Source organism: Rhinoderma darwinii, chromosome 2 (assembly GCF_050947455.1).
Source record: "Rhinoderma darwinii isolate aRhiDar2 chromosome 2, aRhiDar2.hap1, whole genome shotgun sequence".
Taxonomy (NCBI): domain Eukaryota; kingdom Metazoa; phylum Chordata; class Amphibia; order Anura; family Rhinodermatidae; genus Rhinoderma; species Rhinoderma darwinii.
This window is the reverse complement of record NC_134688.1, coordinates 421411461-421437720: the sequence shown is the minus strand read 5'-3', so window position 1 is coordinate 421437720 and position 26260 is coordinate 421411461. Positions and strand designations below refer to the sequence as shown.

The 26260-nt window shown below is 41.8% G+C and overlaps 1 protein-coding gene across 3 annotated transcripts in view; it reads left to right on the top strand.

Moving 5' to 3' along the window:
* SPAG5 (sperm associated antigen 5) overlaps positions 1–26260 on the top strand; it is a 97232-nt gene that overhangs the window by 41875 nt on the left and 29097 nt on the right. For all 3 annotated transcript variants that reach the window (XM_075854270.1, XM_075854271.1, XM_075854272.1), the window contains 7 exons: positions 699–791; positions 10720–10854; positions 18407–18479; positions 20822–20969; positions 22471–22524; positions 24750–24864; positions 25117–25250. In XM_075854270.1, the coding sequence (XP_075710385.1) occupies positions 699–791; positions 10720–10854; positions 18407–18479; positions 20822–20969; positions 22471–22524; positions 24750–24864; positions 25117–25250 (752 nt within the window). The remainder of the gene's footprint in view (positions 1–698; positions 792–10719; positions 10855–18406; positions 18480–20821; positions 20970–22470; positions 22525–24749; positions 24865–25116; positions 25251–26260) is intronic.

Genomic DNA, 26260 nt, shown 5'->3' with positions numbered 1-26260 from the left:
CATGTGTATTCCCCTTATATTTAATTATCACAGGATATTTTCGTTGCGTTATTAGAGTACTATCAGCGTCGCAGTGCAGGCCTCTATTCTTCCACTCCTTGGTGGCTGGGACCAGTAGTGTTGCTATAGTACATATGAATGTCATCCATTCTACTGAATGTGATGCCACCGCTGTACCGCCACAAGAATGGAGATTTTGTATTACTCACCTAACTTCTGTAAATTGCGTAGCTAAGAAATTATACATTATGGCATATAACAAGTCTCCATAAAGTAGTTTTCCCACCTTTTTAAACAAGTCCCCTATCCACAATGTTTAATTTAAAGGGGCCCACCACAGAGATCCCACCAATCACTAGTGCAGAGTCTGCTGTTTCTCCTCACTGGATGGGCGTGGTGAGGAGGAGGAGCTTGTTTAGAGTGGCGGTCTAGTATGCGCCCTTCCACTCCATAGTTTAATGCCAGGATCACGCACACAGTTTTGATGCAGTTTTTGGCTCCATTTTTTTAAGCTAAACACAGGAGTGGACAAAAGAAAAGGAAATGCATTTGTTTTTTTCTTACCTTTCCCTCCTTATGGATCCACAACTGGCCTTGCCTCAAAAAGCTGCGCCAATAACTGCATCAAAAATGTGTGTGTGATCCTGGCCTAACTATTTCTGAATGCAATTTAATTGATTTTTGCTTTTCGCCTACAGAGTTCCTACATTGGAGAATTCGCAGAGTTTGAACATAGGACTGAGTGTGTTTTCTCTGAAGTGGAAGAAGACAGAACCCAGTTGCAGAGACAGGTAGTGAGCTGTATTTTGGCTTGTAAGATATTTTAAATGTCCGAGGCATTGAAGCTGTCCACTTACCTGGGATGAGTGTCTGTCTCCATCCTCTATTAAAGTTCTGCTCTAGTTTAGGAATTCACAACCTCCTTCCTTTTTTTTTTTTTTTTTTTTTTTTTAATCTAGAGAATATTTTGTACCAGTACAAGCTTCATGTATATAATGTTGCAGCCATTTAACAGGGCCAGAAAGACCAGGTACCATGTAATATGTCTGTGCCTCTATTGAACGCCAGCCAACGCAATTCTGGCGGTGTTTTGTTAAGCTGGTAGCGCACGTTAAAGGGAACCCGTCACCAGCATTTCACCTATTGAACTTTACTTATCCCTCACTGGCCGCTGCTATCAAAATTTCATTGCCGCTATCCTCTCTCCTACTGTAAATAACGGTCTGTAAACATGTTGCGCCTTTTATCGTAATAATTCGGTGTCCCGTTGTACGCTCACCCCAGAAGAGGACATCAATGCACAAGTGCAGGATTTTGTGTGCTGGGGGAAGGCGAGGAGCTGTCAATCAAAAGTAAAGAGGCGGGGTAAACTCGGAAAGACTTGAGGAATGAAGATTTGACTCTTTTATGCTCATTAGCATACAGTGTGGGAACACTCAAAAACTGAATACTAAAGCTACAGAGCCGACTAAGAAGACAATTTTAGGTTAAATAGAAATGATATTTCACCCACTACCACCTGGTATTGCTGGTTTAATCAGTAAGATGCTGGTGACAGGTTCCCTTTAAGCATTATAACTGCCTAATCTGCTAGGGCTTCATAGAAAGGCCTTGCAGGTGCCGGTTGTACAAATATTAGATCAAAAGTGGTCAACTTAGTGCATATAGGGTTCTCAGGTGCAGCCCTTGCCTCCATCCAATAGCTGCATGTTCGATTCACTGTCCAGCTTCCCTTTAGTTTGCAGTAAGGATGTATCTGCACTTACACGTTCACACTCCATTATACTGTAGGAGGTACAGAAATAACCAGGCACCCACTACTGACCTACTGTAGATTAAGGCCTCATGCACACGACCGTAGCCATGTGCATGGCCGTGATTTTCGGGTCGGCCGGCAGCGGAGTGTCACCCAGGAGGCGACTGCAAATCGCGGGCCGTGCATATGGCCGCGGCCATTATTTTCAATGAGCCTGGACCGCAGAACACGGCCGTAATAAGGAATGCCCGTTCTTTCTGCGGTACAGGCTCCCGGGCCATGCACGGACCGTGAAAACCACGGTCGGGTGCATGGCCCCATAGAAATGAATGGGGCCGCAATTCTCCCGTGGATTTTCGGGGGAATTGCAGCCGCAAAAGCACGTTCGTCTGCATGGTGCCTAATTTCTATATTCATAATATGAACTTTGAGAAAGCACAAACCCAAAGAAATAAGATTATTTTTTGCTGTCAATCTACGAAGGCCAGCTTTATTTAGCCCTGTGTACAAATAGTATTATGTAAACTTATATGGCTAAATATATGGTTTTCATTGCATATACTGGCACTATTACTGCAGTTTTCACTTTAACTGGCTTCTCTAACTCTCCTGTGTTTGTATCTATGCACATTTAAGGAGATTATTCTCCAGCATAGAAGACCCTTTGCATCTACATGCTATGATATTGGCCGTTCTTGGCAACAATGGTGCAGTATGCTTAGTAACTTTTATTGCAGTATCTTTCAGAAGTCTAGGCCTTATTTTTGGCTGAATCTTTCTAACTTGGTAATATATTATTACTTAAAAGGGTGGTTTGCTTTGGACAATGCCTACATGTTATTAGGGTCCCTTGACTATAAACTGAAGCCTTGATGGGATCAGCTGTAATCTGTGGGGAACCCTGGCAGTAAGAGTTTAATTTCCCTGCAGCACAACCACAGATGAAATTAAATGGTCACTGTAACTTTTCAACAAACTTTGCATTAATCAATAGGATGGATACACTACAAAGTTCCTTATATTCGCTTGTCCTAACTATTCACTCACTCTGAATTTACTGCTAAATCTGCCTCAAGATGAGATGGACTATCAGCTCACTGAGGGTTTAGGGCAGGTGCTGCCCTTCTAGTCTATGGAGAGGCAGAGAGGCTGCTGCAGTTTCTGGCAAGTGTAGAAGACGTGCGTGTCCCCGTGCGTTCGTGTCCCCCGCAGATCTGCTGTAACTTCTCCCTCTCCCGGCAGGCTGTCTGGAGAGAGAGAGCAGTAATAATAAAATTATTTTTTTACTTCAAATATCTATCCATCCATGTATCTATCTCGTGTGTGTGTGTGTGGTGTAGTTCTAGGGAGTTACGTGTATTTGTGTGGCGGTGAGTTGGGGGGTGGTTTGTTTTTTTGGAGCAACTGCATGTGTGGGAGGATCTCCATGATGCGCCAGAATTATTAATATTTCTGCTGCATCTCTAGTTCCCGTCCCAGTTACTTGACCGCTAGTTTCTTTTGCGGCGCAGGGGAGAAGACAGATGTCTGCTGTAGGTGAGTATAAGTATTTTTCATATTACTAACTTAATTTTTTTTGTTTTGCAGCTTCCGCTGGACCTATTGGACTACTTCGTAGATTTGTTGGACTACTGCGATCTATGTTTTGTTTTGTTTTTTTTTTTTCGTTTTTTTTTTAAATTGGTTAACAAGACCCTTGTTAACCATTTTATTACAAAAAACCAAACTTAAATCACCGCAGTAGTCAAACGTGGGGGAGTTTTTTTTATTGCAATGAAAAAATATTTTCTTAGGTCTCTATTTAATTTTTTTTTATTAGCTATGTTGTATCTGGCTGATTATGAAAAACGGGGGTGACCCCACGTCTGTTTTAAAAAAAAAAACAATAACTGATCCCCCTCATTTTCATAACTAACCAGATACAGCATAGCAGCAGCAGGCTAGCATTACAAGGGTGGGAAGGGTCTAATAATACCAGCCTGCTGCCGCCCTGGTACCTGACAGATGGTCAGGTACTGGATTATACCTTGCGCTTCCTGATACCCCTCGTTGTGGTGGGTAGTGGGGTAATAATGGTGAGAGCGTTCGTGCTAGCTCTTTTACTGGCTAGCACTAAGCCCCGCCTTAGTAATGTACGTCGTCAAACAGACAACTGTCAGTACTAAGATGCTAATAAGTTATTAAAAAAACAGACACATTTTTCGTGGCGCAGGCAGTTCATAATCTACCTCAAAATTCCTGAAGGAATTCTGAATCAGATTTTTTTCCTGCCTGCAAATAACTGTGTGAACAGGGCCTAAAAGTGTATACACAGTGCGTTTTTCTTGCGTGGCGTTTATCGATGTGGATTTCGGCCGTGCGGTGAAAAACGTGGCAAAACCGCACTATGTGAATACACCACTACAAAATATTTTTTTATTGCTATGAAAACTCCCCCACACAACCCTCAATAACTATTTTAAAATAAAAACAAACAAACAAACATAGATCGACGTAGTCCAAACGGTCCAGCGGAATCTTCAAAAAAATAGTTAGTAATATGAAATATAAAAACACGTACCTCCAGCAGACTTCTGTGTTCCTCTCCCTTTTTAAAATGTGTTTTGTGCACGCTTTTTGCACGTTTTTTTGGCGCATAATTAGGACTCCCACTGACAATGGGATAATTTGGAGCGTTTTACGCACCAATGAATTGACCCGACGCCTCTTTTTTATGCAATACGCTTTTTAACAACGCTCGCGTAAAAAAATTGCGTTTTATGTACGAACAGTGCGCTTTACCATTGATGTAAATTGGAAGATTAATGAAGCTTTTTTTTTTTTTGGGCGCATTAAATGCGCCAAAAATCACGTAATATACATGCCGTGTGAACCTGTCCTCTGAATCACCACAGCGTCTCACTCTTGACTTTCATCGTTCTTAGCCTTTTGGTGTGTCCTGTAGCTTCCGCCAACCTGCATTGTACAATCTCTTCAAAAATGGAGATGGACAATGCTTAGCAATTTGAACACACCTTTTCCTGGCTTGTAGCCAAAAATAGCTCAGACTCAGCTGAGACTCCCACATTTACAGCAGTTGTAAGTTAGTTTCTTTTGCGTGATTCACCTTGCTGTAATTCTTGGAAGTGCTCCCTCTGGTGGCCAACATAGGAAAACGTCAAATTATTATTTCATTTTTAATACTTTCCACTTTGTGGCAGAAAACAAATATAATAAAAAGAAGCAACTTGCTTGAATTTTATTTATTTTTTATTTACGACACATTCAGTGCTTTGAAAAGCTTTCTTATCTTTTCTTGCCTACTTTTTATCAACTTGTCAGTGTTTTGGCCGATGGTCTGACACAGGAGAGCACCGTTTGATGCTGCTGAGCCATATTATTGACAGTTCCGACGCAGGTTTTTTCTCTGCTAGTCATGCAAAGAAGACACTGCAGCACTATTACCGAGGTGGACACTAAAGACAGAACGCTAAACAGCAGGTGGCAACTATACACATCTGTATAGTTAAATGACTCCTAAAAGAGGCATATTTTAAAATAAGTGTAAAATGATCATATGCTCATATTTTTGTGCTGGTTTAAAATAAAAAACAATATTTTCCATTGGATAAACCGTTTTTAATCATTACAAAGTACCCATTCAAATGAATGGGTTGTCTGGAATACAGGACAGGTTCTACAGATTGAGTTGCGCCCTTTGTAGCCACTCTCTATTCTTGCCAGGAAACGAGGATCCTGAACAGAGGACCATTTCCTAATGAGGTATATGAAGATGGGTTTTTTAAACTGGACTACCCCTTTAATGATATTTCCCTAAGTCCTCCACAGTGGCACAGGAAATAACAAAGTATTTCCATAAAAGGGTCCCTCTTACCTGCTCCACCTTCTTTCACCACTATAAATTAGATGTGGTGCTAAGTGAACTTGCCTTCTGTCTGCTTCTGTCCCACCCTAATGTCTTAAAACAACCTAAACAACAACCTCACACCAGTAATGGCGTGTACTGGGGTCCCTTTAAATGTATAGACCTAAAAACGAACCAAAAAATGGGACACAACCCTAAAGCAAATAATGTACTCAAAAAATAAAAGTACAAAAAATCTTTATTAAATATAATAACAATGACAAATAATGGGAAAAGAGATCTGATACAATAAACACGGAGACATGTACAACAGGGTCAGGTGAAAAAGACCAGAACCAACAGAATCAACCGTCCACTAGAGACCTAACACACGCTCAATTATAGGTAAGTAATTAGTAAACCCGGGGGTATGGGGAGGTAAGTCCCATACATAGTGCCATGTAATCAGCTAGATGAGCAGTGTGTAAAGTATGTCAGTATACGTAGCCTGCACAATATATGGTGCATGTAATGATACGTGCACAATCTATACAATATAATCAGTAGTACGTAAACAGTTCTTACTAGAAAACATGTGCAGACAATATAAAGGCTCAAATAGCCAAGAAAAATATGGCTGGCTGAAATAGCATAATATTGTGGAGGCTACAAAGGGCTGAAAAAACCTGTGCACATACCCAGAGACATGATGAGGAGCGTGGAGGATCGATGGAGTGGATGGGTGAATAAACGCCTCGACGCGCGTTTCGCCCTGTGACCGGCTTCGTCAGGAGGCTACATACAATAAAAATCTAGGGGTTTAAATAGTAAAGAGACAGAGTTAGGCTCACCTGCGGTGAGTGAAAATCGGCGCTCCACACGCCCACAGGGCGGCGCATGCATCACGGGACGCGCCGCGCGTCATGTGACAGGTGCCACGTGATGTAAACACCACCATGGCAACCCTAGACGCCAAGCGGCACTCCCGGATACCTGCCCCGCCAAGGGTGCGCGGCCGAGCGTCTGTCCAGACACCGCAGGAGAGGCAACCCACGATAGCAAGGAAAGAAAGTTGCTATAGCGAAGGGGCCAGCTAACAATATGTGTATACAGTTGGAGTGAATATATACAAAAGTGCATTAACAGCAGTTTATACAAATGACGATAAAAATACATATATTTAAATAATACATGCAACAGATGAAGAATAAAAAGCAAAAATAAATTAATAGTGATAAGTGAAACGTGCAAATAAAGAATAAATGATAAAATAAAGTTATATATAGTGATGAATAGTACAAATAAATGTGAATAATAGAAATAAAAAAAATAAATTAAAAAAAGTGGAGTGAAAATGTATACGCCAAAAATTCTAGTGATTAAAATAATAAATGATTAACTATATAAAGATGAAGACATTGCTAAAAACAAGGCAATGAAGATAAAGTGCAGTGCACAAAATAAAAATAAATATGAATACAAAAAAATAAATAAATAAAAAGTAAAAAATAAATAATATAAATGGCTATAATTGACAAAGGAAATGCAATATAAGGTATAATATATAAAGTGTGTATAAATAGATATATATGTATATAAATAAAATAAAATATCAAACAAATATTCTGCAAAGATGTGAAGAAATAAATACATATACAAATAATATAAAGCGCACAGTATATAATACTAATGAATCTTAACTACCACAAGTATACCCAACCATACCAAATATCATGACAGTAAGTATACTCGAGACACAATGCTGTGCAGTATAATATAAGTATATACATACAGAACTCCAATACTTTTAACCAAAAATATAATAATAATAATACAAAGATATAAAAACATATACACAGATCAGAAAATATATATATCGTACAGAATTATATATATATATATATATATATGTGTGTCTTCCATACTCCAAATTTTCAACTGTAGCCAAGCAAAATCTTCACCAATGAGAGGACCCATTCACTATGCCCGTTCGCTGAAAGGGATAAACTGTAACAGAAAAATAGAATAAAACACAAGAAAGAAACCCTAGACAAAAAAAAATTCACGTATGGTTAAAAAGTTTACAAAAAAGGCCTGAAACTAGTGGCTTCATTTAAACCAAATGGGGCTATAGCGTGATCCACTTCATTTCTTTCTTTAGCAAAGCCAAACGTACATCACCACCTCTGCAGCCCAAGGAGACCCTATCAATGCCACGCACCTCAAAACCCCTAGGATTGCTAGAGTGAAATTCACGGAAGTGTCGTGCGACAGGCTGGAGTTTATCCACGTCCAAAACTTTTGAGGCCGACTTAATTTTGCAGACATGTTCCAGTACCCTCACCTTCAGTTGCCTAGTGGTCATACCTATATAGATAAGACCACAAGGACAAGTGGCAAAATACACCACAGCTACTGTACTGCACGTGATGTTGTAAACGATTTTGTATTCCTTCCCCCTATCAGAGCTGTAGAAGTTGGAGGTACGTGGAACATATCTGCAAGCGGAACATTTGCCACAATTATATGACCCCCAGGGGGGACCCTTACTCCCAAATGGATTAGGGGGGGCGCTAGGAATGTAATGACTAGCTGTCAAAAGGTCCTTCAAATTTTTAGAACGCCTCCAAGTAATGGAGGGGTAATTGGGTAAAACCCCTGCTAAATCACGATCGGTGAGAAGTACCCGCCAGTGCTTCTGCAGGATATCACGGATCTCAATCCAATGGGGATTAAACGTAGTAATAAATCTGACACTCTGATCCATTTTATGTTTCTTGGGCTTACTTACCAGGAGTTCATCACGAGTCGAGTTTTTAGCTCTGAGATAGCCTCTCTTAATGACCCTCTGACTGTACCCACGACTCTGAAATCTTGCCGTCAAATCCAATGCTTGACGCTCAAAGTTGCTATCATTAGAGCAGATGCGCTTTGCCCTCAAAAACTGGCCCACAGGAATGGATGTTGTAACCTTCGGATAGTGGGCAGATGTAGCATGGAGGAGGGCATTAGTGGAGGTTTTTTTCCTAAAAATATCGGTAGAAATAAAACCACTGTCATCTCTACAGATACAAATATCCAGGAAGTCAACACGAGTTTGACTATACTGCCACGTGAGTTTGATATTAATGTCATTCCTATTTAGGGAACCAAGAAACGATTCCAAGTTAGACGTGGAGCCCTGCCAGATGAATAGAATATCATCTATATACCTCGACCACAGGAGCACTGAATCATGACCCGGAGTCTGCAGCACAGTGTCTCTCTCCCACAGCCCCAGGAACAAGTTGGCATATGAAGGTGCACAGGTGGCCCCCATTGCTGTCCCTTGGAGCTGTAGGAAGAGACGATCCTTGAATACAAAGAAATTATGTGTTAGTGCGAAGTCAAGGAGACATAGAATAAACTCTACAAGATCCGGGTCATGATTAGTCATCTGTAAGAAATATCTAGATGCTCGGATCCCGTGGTCGTGGCATATAGATGTATACAAGGACTCCACGTCACACGTAACCAAAAGCATATCATGCTCAAGGTGCAACCCATCGAGTCGTTGTAACATATCTATGGTATCCCTAATGTATGACGGTAAGGTCTCCACACATTTCTGCAGATAAAAATCCACAAATCTGCAGATATTCTCACACAAGCCGCCGATCCCCGATACTATCGGACGACCAGGGGGGCAGGTGACATTTTTATGCACTTTAGGCAATAAATAGAACGTGGGCGTAATTGGAAAATCCACAGACAGGCCCTCCCTCAATTTGGAATTGATAATGTTACCATCAACGCCCCTTTGTAATAGGCTATCGAGTTCTCCCTTGAAAGCTAGCGTTGGGTCCGATGGGAGCCTGCGATAGCAATGACTCATGTTAAGTTGGCGAAAAGCCTCACATTCATACATCTGTGCCGGCCATAGTACAACATTCCCCCCCTTGTCAGCTGGTTTGATAATCACATCTCTGAGTTTTCTAAGCTCAAGAATAGCTTGCCTTTCCTTCTAATTAAGATTACGAGGTGTATCAAAGTCAGAGATGGTTTCGAGATCTTTTTTAACCAATTTGAAAAAAATGTCCACTGAAGGGCACAGCGCAAGAGGGGGGAAATATTGAGAACGGCGGCACAGATGCATGAGGAGTCTGGGGTCAGTTTTGACCTCCTGTTCTTCTAGCAGTGAAAGGAGGGCATCAAATGCCTGTTGCTCTACCGGGGAGCACATTGGTACGCTATGATCCCTTCTACCGAAGTGCTTTTTACAAAGTAATTTTCTAGAAAAAAGAGCCAGGTCTTTAATGGTAGTAAAAAGATCAAATTTGCCCGTGGGAGAGAAAGACAGGCCCCTTTGCAACACATTAATTTGGGAGGATGACCGAGTATGGGAAGAAAGGTTAATTACCTTCAGAGCCTCCTGTTTCTCTTGTCCCTGTTGAACACTCCTCTGGTCTTTCTTTTGATGGCTGGTGTTCTGGAGTTGAACAGGGGGTCTCCATCTCCTGCGGCCTGAGGTTTGTCTAAAAAACCGCCACATTCCTCTTCAGATATGAGGGAAGTGGAAGAGACAGAACGGGACAGGGACCGTGCTCTATCCCTCTTAAAATGCCAACGATAGATCTTATTAGACTGAAAATCAGATTTTTTGTACTTTTATTTTTTGAGTACATTATTTGCTTTAGGGTTGTGTCCCATTTTTTGGTCCACCCTAATGTCTTCCCTGTTAATTCTCCAGTCAGTGCCGTTGTGGAGGTGTTAGGGAAAGATAAATACTCTTACCGGTAATTTGATTTCCCATAAGCCTACATAGCGGCGCTGAAAATCATCTCCCCCACTCCCCGAATATGTTGCACTTGTTTTTTTTTTTCTTTTGCATGAAGGTATAGGCATGTTATGTCTATCTTAATAAACGGTATTTGCATCCAATAAGAGTCTCTGTTGTTAACTGAAGCAGGTAAGAGGAGGGAACCTTTTATGGAGATACTTCCTCATTTCCTGTCCCTGGGGGCGGGTGACCCCTCCTGTCAGTGCCGCTGTGGAGGTTAACAGAAAATCAAAATAATTCCTCGTTTGCCTGACATATTTTTATATTTCGTTTTTTTTGTTTTTGTGTGTTCCGTGATAGTGCTCTCAGGCAAGGGAGTTGATGTCTCAGCACTGGCGTCTGTTTGAAGTTATGAAGGAGAAGACACAGTCCACACTGGAAGCGTATGAAGGAATCAAGATGGAAAGGGATGTGGCTGTTCAGGAAAATAACAAAGTGAGTTTATATAAAGGCTGAATAAAAGTCTGAACTGCTCGGTATACAAAGAACGAAAACAGGGTTCTTTAGGAACCCCACTCTTCTGAGAGAGACTAATGTGCATAGAGCATACTGCAGATAAATAGCCCTATCTCCTACATAGTCTGATCGGCGCTGTAATGTAGATAACAGAAGTGGTTTTTATTTTGAAAAACGATCATTTTTGAGCAAGTTATGAGCAATTTTAGATTTATGCTAATTAGTTTCTTAATAGACAATTGGGCGTGTTTTACTTTTGACCAAGTGTGCGTTGTGAAGAGAAGTGTATGATGCTGACCAATCAGTGTCATAGACTTCTCATTGTTCCAGCCCAGCTTCTTTCACTCACATTATAACAATGGGCTGGAATAATGAGAAGTGTATGATGCTGATTGGTTGCTGATTGGTCAGTGTCATACACTTCTCATTGTTCCAGCCCATTGTTACAGTGTGATTCTGCAGTGAAAGAAGCTGGGCTGGAACAATTAGAAGTGGATGAAGCTGATTGGTCAACGTCCTACACTTCTCTTCACAACGCCCATTTGGTAAAAAGTTAAAAACACCCAGTTGGGCATTAAGAAAGTCATTAGCATAAATCAAGAATTGCTCATAACTTGTTAAAAAATGATCGGTTTTCAAAATAAAAACCACTGCTGTTATCTACATCAGATTATGTAGGAGATAGGGCACTTATAACCTGGTGACAGAGCCTCTTTAACCCCTTAACGACCGCCCACCGTCTTTTGACGTCAGGCGGTGCATGTACTCAGTCTACAGCGACGCCTTTTGGCGTCGCTGTAGTAGAGGGGGTTTATCGGCACCCTGGTGACATCTGCACTAAAAACCAGCTGTAAGTAACAGTGCAGCCATCAGGACCTGCCGATTTCGTCGTGACCGCTGTGACAGCCAATCACAGCGGTCACATGCTGTTACTGCGTACAGAGCCGCCGGGAGTGTCTAAATGACAGCTCCTGCTCTAAGAACGAGCTGTTGCTAGCAGCTCTGTTCTTAGAGCAGTGATCAGGAGCCAATAGTATTGGTTCCTGATCTTTTGTGATCACTATGAGATCCAATCATAGTGATCACTACTGTAAAATAAAAGTAAAAACATGTATCTGTTTCTCCTCACTGTTCTAGCTGTGGAGGGAAACCGATACAAGTGTGTCAGTGTCCCCACACAAAATCACTTGTCCCTTACACAGTTTATTAAAAAAAAACACATTTTTTTCAGTATTTTATAGTATATAGTATATACATATATATATATATATATATATATATATATATATATATATATATATATATCTCTATTTACTGTATATACTAAGAATCGTACTATAAACTACTTTCTTTTTAGGGTACGCTGTTAGACGGCGTGTACGCTGTTAGGCCTCATGCACACGACCGTAGCCGTGTGCACGGCCGTGATTTTCGGGTCGGCCGGCTGCGGACTGTCCGCCGCAGGCCGCCCGCAATTCGCGGGACATGCACATGGCCGCCACCATTGTTTTCAATGAGCCCGGACCGCAGAACAGGGCCGTAATAAGACATGCCCGTTCTTTCTGCGGTCCGGGCTCCCGGGCCGTGCAAGGACCGCAAAAACTACGGTCGTGTGCATGGCCCCATAGAAAAGAATGCGGCCGCAATTCTCCCGTGGATTTTCGGGGGAATTGCGGCCGCAATAACACGTTCATGTGCATGGGGCCTTAGACGGCGTAGGGTGCTGTTCTGGGCTTGGGTTTACGGTTTGTGTTAGGCGTAGGGTTTAGGTTTGAAAAAAAAAAAAAACTAAAAAAAAACAATAAAAAAAAACTTTAATTCTTTTAGTGTTCTTAGTTGATTAGGCTTCATGCACACGACCGTGCTCGTAATTCCGACTCGTAATTACGAGCACGGCCGGCCGCGGGCAGCCGGCCGCTTTAGCGAGCCGTGCTGTCATTATAAAGTATAGCAGCACGGCCCGTAAAATAGAACATGTTCTAGTTTTTTTAACGGCACGGGCACCTTCCCGTGAGAAACCAGGAAGGTACCCGTGGGTAACAGAAGTCTATGAGCCCGATATTGCAGGTCGTAATTACGACCCGCAATAACGGGTGTTTTTACGGTCGTGTGCATAAGGCCTTAGTTGATTAAAAAAAAAAATTTAAACCGCTAGTTCCATTTATTATTTGCGGTTTAGACTGTATTATCATTATGGCTGCCAGAAGATACAGCGTTGAGGAAGTCTATCAGATGCTATGCTCAGATACGGATTCTGCATCTGAAGTTGAGCTTTTAGGGTATGTGCACACGTAGTGACCAAAAACGTCTGAAAATACGGAGCTGTTTTCAAGGGAAAACAGACCCTGATTTTCAGACATTTTATGAGCAACTCATGGTTTTCGCTGCGTTTTTTACGTCCGTTTTTGGAGCTGTTTTCATTGGAGTCTATGAGAAAACGGCTCCAAAACGTCCAAAGAAGTGTCCTGCACTTCTTTTGACGAGGCTGTATTTTTACGCGTCGTTGTTTGACACCTGTCAAACGACGACGCGTAAATGACAGGTTGTCTGCACAGTACGTCGGCAAACCCATTCAAATGAATGGGCAGATGTTTGCCGACGTATTGTAGCCCTATTTTCAGACGTTGACGTCTGAAAATAGGTCGTGTGAACCCAGCCTTACTTGACAGCGAAAGTGTCGCTTCAAGGGATTCAAGTTGCGATGCAGAACGCATTTGTCCTGTACAAAAAATCAGCGGGCAGGGCAACATTCTTTGAATTTCAGGAGAAAGTGATTGAAGATCTCCTATTTCAATCTGCAGACCAGAGAGTAGTCCATGAGTCAGAGGATGTACACCGACTTGTTGAAAAACATTTTTTACACCCCATCCCTTCAACATCTAACCAAAAATACCCCAAAAAACGGTGTCTGGTCTGCAGCAAACGAGGACAGCGAAGTGAGTCACGATATTATTGTTCCGCTTGTCCTTCCAACCCCGGTCTATGCATAAGTCCCTGTTTTGTCCTTATCAATACACTATGGGCTTTATTACAGTTTTGTTCGTGTTTTTGGTGGACCTCTTACACCCGACAATACTTCTAGAAATAGCGACATTAATTTGGGGAGTAGTGGTCCTTTACTGTATCTATACATACGGTGTGGGACACTGCCCCTTTATATATTCTACAGGTGATTGGTTGTTTTGTGCACATGGCGGTTCCTACCTTGCCGGGCAGGGGCTTGTTATGGTGTACCCCGTCACTTGGCACATTCGTCCCTTATATAGGGATTGATGGAGCTAAAGAGACGTTGTATGACCAGTCACTTTGAATAATCAAGTCATTACAGCCCTACAAATTTTCTTTCATCCTGTGAACATGCTCTAGTTTTCCACATAGCTGGATACATTCTTCTTCCTTTTTTTTGGATATATTGCCTTTTTCCGCCAACAGTTTAATACATTTTCCCACTCTAACTTACTATATATCAGAGCGGGTTGATATACATAATGTCTATGGACTGACATGATTTCAGGACAGCTGCTTTCTTAGCACGACATAGTCATAGGGTGTAGAACCTGTTAGGGACATATATTTCTCAATCTAGAAAAGTAGAATCCTCCTATTTTCAAAGCAAAATGTGTGTCCTGAAAGCCTCCGGGTGCTCCCTTCCTTTTGGGTCCTGCCGTGTGTCCAGGAAACACATTAGGGCCACAATGGGGATATTTTTGAACACAGGAGAAACAGGGTGATACATTTTCTGGTGCATTTCCTTATTCTCATGTCCTCTGTACAAGAAATCTTGCCTTAAAATGACACATTTGTGAAAAAAAGTGAAATAAAATTTTCTTTCCACCTGCTTTTGCATTAATTCCTGCGAAAATTGTGGGGTCAAAATACTTAGTACACACCTAGATGAATACCTTAAGCGGTCTAGTTTTCAAAATGCGGTCATTTATGGGGAGTTTCTATCTTTTTGGCAGCTCAGTGCCTCTATAAATGTGTAATGGGACCTGAAACATTTTCAAGCAAAATGTGTGTCCTGAAAGTCTTCGGGCGCTACCTCCCTTTCGGGCCCTGCCGTGTGTCCAGGCAACGCATTAGGGTCACAATGGGGGCATTTTTGAAAACAGGAGAAACAGGGTGATAGATTTTGGGGTGCATTTCTTCATTCTCATGGTCGCTTTACAAAGAAATCGGTCTTCAAAGTGATAATTTTATGAAAAAAGTGAAATATGTTTTTACGCCTGCTTTGCATGAATTCTTACAAAAAAACTGTGGGGTCAAAATACTTAGCTGCTGACGAGGGGGAAGGGGTTAACTGGACACAGGTGGTATAAATTAGTCAGCAGACCTCATTTTGAGCTTGCTCTTTCTGAGCTTGGTGGTTTAAGTGGCTTGTGAACTAAGTGGAGTTCTAAAACCGGAGTTGAAAAGAGGAGTTTTACAGCTGCTCAGCTGGAACGAATCTGCAAGGGAAAAAAAAAATAAAAAATTTACAATTTTTTTTTTTAATTGTGTGAGTTTTTGCTATCTTCTATTTGCTAGCAATCAAAACAGATTCACAAACACAGAAATACAGCAACACAATACAGAATTACAGCAACACAATCCGGTTTTAGAACTCCACTTAGTTCACAAGCCACTTAAACCACCAAGCTCAGAAAGAGCAAGTCTTGATTAGCCCATTTTAAAAACTTCACCCCTCAAAGTATTCAAAACAGCATTTAGAAAATTTCTTAACCCTTTAGACTTTTCACAGGAATTAAAGCCAATTAGAGGTGAAATTTACAAATTTCATATTTTTTGGCAGAAATTTATTTTTAATCCAATTTTTTTTATAACACAAAGTTTTACCAGAGAAATGCAACTCAATATTTATTGCCCAGGTTCTGCAGTTTTAGGAAATATCCCACATGTGGCCCTAGTGTGCTACTGGACTGAAGCACCGGCCTCAGAAGCAAAGGAGCACCTAGTAGATTTTGGGGCCTTATTTTTATTACAATATATTTTAGGCACCATGTCAGGTTTGAAGGGCTCTTGCGGTGCCAAAACAGTGGAAATCCCCCAAAAGTGACCCCATTTGGGAAACTACACACCTCAAGGAAATTATCTAGAGGTGTAGTGAGCATTTTGACCGCACAGGTTTTTTACAGAAATTATTGGAAGTAGGCCGTGAAAATTAATATCGAAATTTTTTCAAAGAAAATGTAGGTTTAGCATTTTTTTTTCTCATTTCCACAAGGACTAAAGGAGAAAAAGCACCACCAAATTTGTAAAGCAATTTCTTCCGAGTAAAACAATACCCCACATGTGGTAATAAACGGCTGTTTGGACACACGGCAGGGCTTCGAAGGCATGGAGCACCATTTGGTTTTTGGAGATCACATTTAGCAGGAATGGTTTGCGGAGGCCATGTCACATTTACAAAGCCCCTGAGGGGACAAAACAGTGGAAACCCCCCACAAGTGACCCCATTTTGGAAACTACACCCATTGAGTAAATTATCTAGGGGTATAGTGAGCGTTTTCACCCCACAAGTTTTTTGTAGAAATTATTTGAAGTAGGCCCTGAAAATAAAAATCTACATTTTTTTTCAAAGAAAATGTAGGTTTAGCTAATTTTTTATCATTTCCACAAGGACTGAAGGAGAAAAAGCACCGCAAAATTTGTAAAGCAACTTCTCCGGAGTAAAACAATATCCCACATGTGGTCATAAACGGCTGTTTGGACACACGGCGGGGCTTAGAAGTGAAAGAGCGCTATTTGGCTTTTGGAGATCATATTTAGCAGGAATGGTTTGCGGAGGCCATGTCGCATTTGCAAAGCATCTGAGGGGACAAAACAATGAAAATTCCCAAAAAGTGATTCCATTTAGGAAACTACAACCCTTGAGGAATTCATCTAGGGGTGTAGTGAGCATTTAGACCCCATAGATGTTTCATAGAATTTATTAGAATTGGGCAGTGAAAATAAAACCAATCCTTTTTCTTCAATAAAACGTAGTTTTAGCGCAAAATTTTTCATTTTCTCAACAAATAAAGGAAAAAAAAGAACCGAACATTTGTAAAGCAATTTCTCCCGAGTACGGCAATACCCCATATGTGGTCATAAACTGCTATTTGGGCACACGGCAGGGCTCAGAAGGGAAGGAGTGCAGATTTTTCTGGATTGGTTTCTGGGCGCCTGTGGGACCAAAACAGTGGAAACCCCCCAGAAGTGACCCCATTTTGGAAACTACACCCCTCAATGCATTTACTTAGTGGTGTAGTGAGCATGTTAACCCCACAGGTGTTTTGTAGAAATTAGTGTGCACTCCATGTTGCAGAGTGAAAATGGGATTTTGAGGCCTAATTTGGCGATCTTACCTGCAAACGCTGATGCTGCTGCAGAATCAACTGTAGCCTCTGGTGCCGATGTGGCCGTCACGATGCAGGACCTGTGAGTGACGTCACAGATCTGCACTGTCAGAAGCTGGGCGTTCTGAAGAGAAGAGGATGTTACTTCTCTTCAGAGCGCCCAGCTAGTAAAAGTATTAAAAACGCCCCGATGTACGCACATAATACACGCCCACTTGGACTTTTACTTTTAAACACACCCACTTGGACTTTTGCAAGCCTCATTTGCATAACTACAAAAATGGTCATAACTTGGCCAAAAATGCTCGTTTTTTAAAAATAAAAACGTTACTGTAATCTACATTGCAGCGCCTATCTGCTGCAATAGCAGATAGGGGTTGCAAAATCTGGTGACAGAGCCTCTTTAAGTGCAGCACTCGCGTTTGAGCGCTGCACTTAAGGGGTTAATGGCAGGGATCGAAGCTGATTTCGGTCCCCGCCGTTAGTCGGATGTCAGCTGTAAGATACGATGATGGCATCGGCTCAGCTTCTGAGCCGGTGCCAAACATTTGGCGTATGGGTACGGCAATTTGCGGGAAGTCAATGCTTTCCATGACGTACCCATACGGCAAATGTCGGGAAGGGGTTAAATATACGATTCAAGTACAGAGCCATCTTGCACACATCTGACTGCGATCTTACACCAATCTGCCTGCAAAGATCTTTCTTCTGACCACCTTTTTTAGGTTGAGGTGTTTACCAATTTACAACTGGTATAGATGTTATCGCCCCAATGCTTTTCTGCAGCACATGCCTACCAAACTGTTACTGGAATTCTGCCAGCTGAGAATATGAATATAGAGCGCAAAATAGCTGTAGGTAATGTCCTGTGTAGAGTTTCATAAATCATATTTACTAACCTTTTCTGAGAAGGTCATCTGGAGTGGTGAAAATGTTTAATTGTTAAAAACATTTACAAAAAGGATTTGTCGTGTTTAATGAAGCTGGCCTGAAGATTATCTAATCCCTGCGAGTCCGGGCATCTGGAAAGGGGTTGTGCTAAAATGACACACCCTTTAATGGCAGCTCCCTCAGGAGACCCCTTACTGTTGCAGAGTCTCGATTTCTTTTATTTTTATATGATGTGCATATATTTAAATATAATTGTACTGCCAAACGCTTTACATGTAAAAATTTTTATTTGGAACGGTTAGGTCTGCAGTCATTTACGAAGTATAGAGTCTCATACTGAACAGGTGAAGTTGGACAATTCACGCCTGGGTTCAGGTTTGTTTTATTGATTTACCTTTTTGTTTTTTAGAATGAGAGAATATCAATACAATATTTTAATCTGTAATTTGGGCCAATATAGCCAGATATAACAAAGCTGTACTTTCAAAGAGACAAAATGAGTAAATACAATTACATGACCACAAAAAAAAATCAACAGGATGACCTATTGGTCTATCTCACAGATCCTCATGTCTCTCTTCCTTCATTGATGTCCGAGTTGTCCCGTTTTGGAACATGGTCTAATTTCAAAATCAATTTCTCTAAGTCGGAAGCGCTAAATGTTTCTCTCCCGGGCCCGTTAGTGTCGCTTCTCCAAAGTAATTTCCCCTTTTCCTGGCCCTCCAGAGGTATTACATATTTGGGTGCCCGTATAAGTGGTGACCTTACACAACTGTTTACAAATAATTTTATCCCCCTACTGGCCAAGTTTCGCACTGATCTTAATTCCTGGCATAAGACTGAATTTTCCTGGTTTGGCCGTATCAATATTATTAAGATGTCTCTCCTCCCCCGCTTGCTTTATCTCCTGCAGACGATCCCCATCTCTATCCCATCCTTCTATTGGTTGCGGCTTCAGCGATGCTTCGGCTCCTTCATTTGGCCGACTGGTCGTCCACGTCTGAGCCGGGCTCTTCTGACTCGCTCCAGGGGTACGGGTGGGGTTGGTCTGCCGGATTGTAGGCTCTATTATCTAGCATCAACTCACGCACGTGTTTTAGATTTTTTTCATAACCGTGAATCAAAACTATGGGTCCGTTTGGCTCAACAACTATGTCCCAGTACCCTATCATCCCTGCCGTGGACCCTGCCCGGGAACAGACCGACTCAAGCCTCCTTTGTGGTTCATCATACCCTCCTGGCATTGAGGTCCTTAGGACCTGGAAGTACGCTTATAGACCCCCTGGGTCCTTTAACTCCTATCACAGATAATCCAGCCTTTCCTGCTGGTAAGGCTGGTCGCTCCTTCCTAGGCAGGCCGTCCACCGGCCCCATGTATTTTGCCCAGGTCCTCTCCGCTTCCTCTCTTCTCCCTCTAACCTCCATCTGCCCCGATGCCGTGCCCTCCACTAGCCGTATATATGAATATGCCCAGTTAAAGCACTTTTATGGAGCGGTTAAGCGACGCGCACATCTTCACCGGTTGTTGACGGACTTTGAGCGCCTATGTGTCTCCACCCAGCCCCCTACCCATATCATATCCACAATACATAAATTACTCCTTTCACAGCGTTCCCAACAACTCCCCTCCTTCTGCGGGGCCTGGGAGAGAGAATTGCATACTGCATTTACTGACGCACAGTGGAAGCGATGTTTCTCCCTCTCACAAAAAGCCTCTATAGCCATTAGGGCCCAAGAAACTAGCTACAAAATAGTATCTAGATGGTACCGGGTCCCGGCTGCGCTTCATAAATGGTATCCATCTGTGCCTGACAATTGTTGGCGTTGAGGTGATGTAGGAGGTTGCATGTCTCATGTTTGGTGGAGTTGCCCCTTGTTGAGGAGTTTTTGGGATGCGGTACTTAAATTGATATTGGAGGTTACTGGAGTCTCTGTCCCCAACTCTCCGGAAGCAGCTCTTTTATTCATGTTCCCGATGCCAATACAAGTTTATAAAAGCTCCCTAGTTAGACATCTCCTTCAGGCAGCAAAGTCAGTGATCCCGCGCAGGTGGAAAACGGCAATACCCCCAACATTAGATGAGTGGTTTCGGGAAGTTGCCGCGATACAGCGAATGGAACACCTGGTGGCTCACTCCCCGGCAGCTGTGGTAAAATACACATCTACGTGGTCTCCTTGGATAGTGTTTCTTTCTTCTCCTTCCTACCTCACGGCTGTAACCTGAGTTGGCCTATGCTCTTGTGAAGTGTACTGTGACGCTTGCTCGCTGCTGTTCTCACCCAGAATACCCCAGAACCGGAGTCCAGGATCCCCTTGTCCTCTCCCCTCCCTCCTACTCCTCCCTCTCTTGGGGCCTTTTTCTATACTTTCTCTTCCCCTGTCTAGGGTAATGTGCCGCTCCCTCTCCGTTTGAAATAAGTGGCCTCACTGTGCCTCCTGATGTTTTGCTTCAAGAATTCTCCATGCTACTGTTGTATACTGCTCAGTGTCCTTCTTATTGAGATGTGATGCACATTATTGATTTCTCTTCTTTTTTGTTGTTGTTCTGATTTGTTTTTGATTTGGTCCACTGACCTTGTTTGTCGTTTCCATTTATGGTGTGGAGGCCTTCCCTCCACTATGTTTTGTAATTTTGTGTTCTGAAACAATAAAAATTTTGAATAAGAAAAAAAAAAATCAACAGAATATTTAATGTAGTTCCTTTTTTTTTTTATAAGAACTAGAATTGTTAATGGATCGTTTGTGTACACTGAATTCTGAAATCGAACAACTGACAGAGGAAAATGTTGAACTTGAAGAGCTGCTCTCTGCTAAGGATTCATCTATGAGACTGATAGAAAAGGAGTTGAATGAGGCAACAGCTCGGTAAGACCTGCTCGCCTGTATTGCTGTTGTGGGATATTTACAGTGCAATTTCTCTTACTCCAGAGGATTTCCATAGGAAATGTCTTATAACTAATTTTTTCCATGATGCGGCTGCAGGGAAATTGAACACTTCCTGCCAAGTTCTCCCCATTGATTACCGCAGATCGCTGGTGATCTAAGCAGCAGGGACACAGCTAAGGTCCTACGCAGCAGGGACCCCCTTTTATTATTTGGCACCCTTCTAACAAAACAGGGGTTGTCCAAAGTGGACAACTCCTTTTTAACCCCTTAACGCATTATCACGTAACTACGTGATCAGGGTTAAGGAAGCATGGAATAAGCTCACGGACTGAGCGCGCTCCACACACAACGGGTGACAGCTGTGTTACACAGCCGACACCTCACTGCAATGGGCAGAATCAAAGTTTACTTTGATTCTGCCTGTTTAGCACCTTGAATGACGCGGTCAATCGCGACCGTAGCATTTAAAGTGTTAGAATCAGGGGGACAATCCCTCAAGCAAGCCATCGCACACACACCCCCCACCCGTTGCACGATCGGCCGGTAACAACGGTTGTTATGGCAGCCTGGAGGCCTAACTAAGGCCCCCAGGTCCGCCATCTTTGTACTCCTTTGAAGCTCTGCCTCTGGCAGGGCTTCAAAGGAGACTGTTAGAATCACGATATACTGCAATACGATCGCTGCTTCAAGTCCCCTAGGGGGGCTAATAAAAATACACTTAAATAAATTACTATCCCAATATAGCGTTGTTTAACCTGCTCACTGAATGCCGTAAAAAAAAGAAATATATAAATAAACAAATTGATGTTTTTTTGGACACCTTAGCGCTCCAAAAATATGAAATAAAAATTGATCAAAAAGTTGCATAAGCCCCAGAATTGTATCGGTGAAAACTACAGCTCGCCCCGCAAAATTTAAGCCCTCACATTGCTAAATTGATGGAAAAATTAAGAATATGGCAACACAAAAGATTTTTTTAATTTAGCAAATGGTTTTATTTTTTAAAAGTGATAAAAGAAAACCTATAAATTTGGTATCGCCGTAATCTTATCAACCTGTAGAAAACGGTGAATATGTAGCTTTTACCGCCTGATGGACGCCGTAAAAACAAACCCCCCCCCTAAAAAAAATGGCGTAATTGCTGTCTTTTTCCCATTTCACCCCACAAATATATTTTTTTCCAGCTTCCCAGTAAATTATGCGGTACAATAAATGGTGCCATGAAAAACTACACGTTGTCGCGCAAAAAACAAGCCCTCATGGGTTTATAGACAGAAAAATATAAAAATTATAGCTTATGGAAGGTGGGGAGGAAAAAAACAAGTGAAAATCCGAAAAATGGCTGAGGAGGGAAGGGGTTAAAAAGAAAAAAACCGTAGATGAATGGTGACAAACAGAGACATTTTCTTTTGTGGAATATGTAAATATATTTTATTCCCATTAACTTAGTTGTTCATTTAGTCAATTCTTTTAATTTCAGTGGCCAGGAATATCAAGATCGTATCAAGCAGCTGACTGGACAGGTTCTGCCCAGGTATATCAATTTGCTGTTTTGTGTAGGTGATGTTAATCGTAAAATCTTCAGGAAAAAAATGAAGTGTAAGTTTTATCTCGCGAGTCAATATGGTATTTGTTTTTGTGGATGTTAAAATATAGAAGGACTTGCATGTCAAAATAAGCATCATTACTTTATAAATGTATTGAGCTGAATTACGATGACATCTGTCATATGATGAAGCATGGCAATGCTCTACATTAAAGATGCTGCACAGTGAATGTATGACAGACATTACACTCCAGCAGACAAGGGCTGGTTCATTTTTATTTTTTTTCTTGGTGTAGGATGAGGAGGTTGAACAGGGGTTGGGACTAAATAATGTAATACCAGAATTTCGCGTTGTTGAAATATTGTGGTGTTCTGGTGTTACCAACGTACCGGTATACAGCACAACCCTAGTAGGAAGATTCTATTATCTCTTCCATTCTACTATTGGTTATTCTCCTCATTGCCACATTACTTCTTCAGAGTCTGGTCTCAACCATTTCTACTTCTCCATGGGTGTGTTGGAGGTAGACTGAATATGATATGTGACCACATTCATCAACAGTTGGATATTTCTTCTACTCCCCCCCCCCCCCCCCCCATTAATGTAGTGTGTGCAGCATTGCCAATAATATGTGAACAGCCTCAAAAGACTTCTATTCCTGCATCTGCTATCTCACCTTTATTATCTTCTGACAGCTGTAGTCCTGGCACAAGTTATCCAGACTGCAGTAAAGCTGGCAACACCTCTTCGGCTTATATTAAAATGCCTATTTGGATGTTCCCAAATCACATAGATAAAAATGGGATATCCCCCCCCCCCCCCTCATAGCGTCCATGTCTCAATGTTGTCATTGAGTTTCCCCGATCCCCTTTTTTTTTCTCCATCCCTCCATGTCTTTATATTTTTATTATTGTTCAGTGGGGTAAAACCCGATTTTTAGTAGAGGGTATTCTGAGCCTGGAAGAAGATAGCACCTTTTTCAATTATGCTGGTACTCTCTTATACGCATGATGTAGTGTACAGTAGGTGTCAAAAGTCAAGAAGAACTGAAAACTCTGCAAAAAGAGTTTTCCCACCATAGTGTTTTGTGACCTGTTAATATGACATGTCCATCCTCTAGGACCCCCCCCCCCCCTCCCCACACACACACACACACACACACACACACACTTATTCTGAGACTTGGTCAATTGTTTATTTAAAAAGAATGGTTAAAGGGAATGTGTTGCCAGAAAAACATGTTTTTTTTAAAAAAATTAAACATTTAGTGTGTGGGTGATTAAACATGGTTCAAATTTTTTTTATTTTTTTCACGAGTCAGGAAATAGTCAGGAAATATTATAAATTAATTCTAATTTATAATACTACCCATTTTTGGTCACTAGATGGAGCTATTCCCAAAATTGCAGCATTGCAACAATGGGTTAAAAGCCCTCGCTCTAGTGAGCTCTCAGCATCCCCCCCTCCTTTATCCTGGCTAGTGCCGGGATAAACGAGGGGTTTGAACGGTGTAACCTCCTACGCTGTGTGTCGCCATTTTTTGAGCTAACACACAGCGTAGTAGGTTTACATACAGTAGTAAACACACACAAACAAGAACATACATTGAAATCTCTTACCTGCTCCTGCCGCCGCGGCTCCCTCCGGCCCGTCCGCTCCGTTTGCTGCCGCTGGTCCAAGTGCACAAATCCGGAAGCCGCGACCGGAAGTAGTAATATTACTGTCCGGCCGCGACTTCCGGTCCTCAGGAAAATGGCGCCAGACGGCGCCAATTTCGAATTGGACTGTGTGGGAGCGGCGCATGCGCAGTTCCCACACAGACGCCGTACACTGAAGTCAATGGGACGGGAGCCGTTCGCAGTCCCTATGGGACTGTGGCTGCCGTATTCCATGTCTGTATGTGTCGTTAATCGACACAGACAGAAATGGAACAAAAAATGGCAGCCCCCATAGGGAAGAAAAAGTGTAAAAATAAGAAAAAGTAAAACACAAACACACAAATGAATATAAACGTTTTTAATAAAGCACTAACATCTTTAACATATAAAAAAATAATTTGTGATGACACTGTTCCTTTAAAGAAACAACCGACTATATTGGTGTACTTTTTAGTTATAGTTACTTATGGTGTTTTTTTTTTAAATGTCCCGGATAAATCTTATTTGATGTTGTTTAACTTGTTAATGCAATAACATTCCTTCTGCTAATTCAGCCTGGAAAAGGATTTGTCAAAAACCTTAAACCAGAAGCAAGCCCTACAGAAACATTTGGAGGTGCTTAAGAAAGAACATGCTTCCCAAATTTCTTATTACACCGAAATCCTCGAGGTAATGCATTGCTCATTGTAATTCGACTTTTATTTATTGCTGCTTCCCAACATAGTCTAATACCTTTACAGATATTTCAAGGCCGAAAAGATACTTGGTACACTGAAATTCAATAGTCTAGAAATTGTGATAGTCTAGAAGTTTTTTTTTTGTGAATGGAACAATAATTTAAATCGAAATAAAACATTTACTATTTTATATATATATATATATATATATATATATATAATATATTTCTTTTTTTTTTTAAAGTTTCTTGAGCAGGAGAACATTGTGTGTCGGGAGCAGGTGTTGGAGTCTGAATCCCAGCTCAAAACACATCATCGTACAGTGCTGGATAGGAACTTTAAGTGCGAGAATCTAAAAGATACCATCAAAGAATTGCAGTAAGTGTACTGATTAAATGTTTAAGAAAATAAAGCAAGAATTATTTTTTTTACAGGGTCCATACTTATTACATTACCTATAAAGTTAAATCCCCTTCACATCACTAATTTGTAGATCTGTACAATTTCACAACTGATGCTTCGTGCTTCTGGGGCGAGCATCTACAGTCCTAACTTTAATGGAAAATTGCCCTGCATAGAGCTTTGCCATTACAGAGAATGGGCTAACATTGGATCAGCCCTCTGGGTTCTATGTTTAATTCTTTTTTTGTGACAACGTGGGACCCAAATTTAGAAGGTTTTGGGGTCATGAGCCTCTGACTTGCATGTGGGAGAGGAGAATGCCGGGGAGTACATGATCTGTGTCCTCCCAGCATTACTTTGTAGGAAGATAACTTCTAATGGTCGGCAATCATTAAAGAAGCACTCCAGGTTTTTATTTATATATTTTTTTTCTTTCAATCTGTGGCTTTTACATTTGTGGAGAGTAGACTTATTTGTATCGTTACCTGCAGGCTGTGTAATCTGCAGTCCTTTTCTGCCTGGGACGTCATGTGGCCCTGCACTCTGACTCCACTAGATCTGCTGCAGTTAATGTTGGAGTCACTCCCCAACTTGCAGAGAACTACAGCTCTACGTGCCCTCCATCTAATCACTCCCTGCTCCTCTGAACTCTTCTGCCTCACTGTCACCTCAAACAGCACATCCCAATTTACTTAACCCTTTTGCTCGGTCTCAGTCCTCACACTGTCTTCAGACCTGCTGCAGCACAGAGATGGCTCTAAATAGCCACTTTCCCCCTCACCTCCAGACCTCATCACTGCCCTGGTGCAGCCTGGGATTTGTAGGAAAGCATGGGGGCTGCTTCCTCTTCTGTGAAGGACAGGGAGACCTCCAATATGGCAGACAAACTGGGGAATCGGCGGTGGGGCAGAGGGTGCAACAGTAGGGCTGATGTCTGTTGTCTTTCAGATCACTGATAACCTAGTGAGTGTAAGTAGCCAAAATTT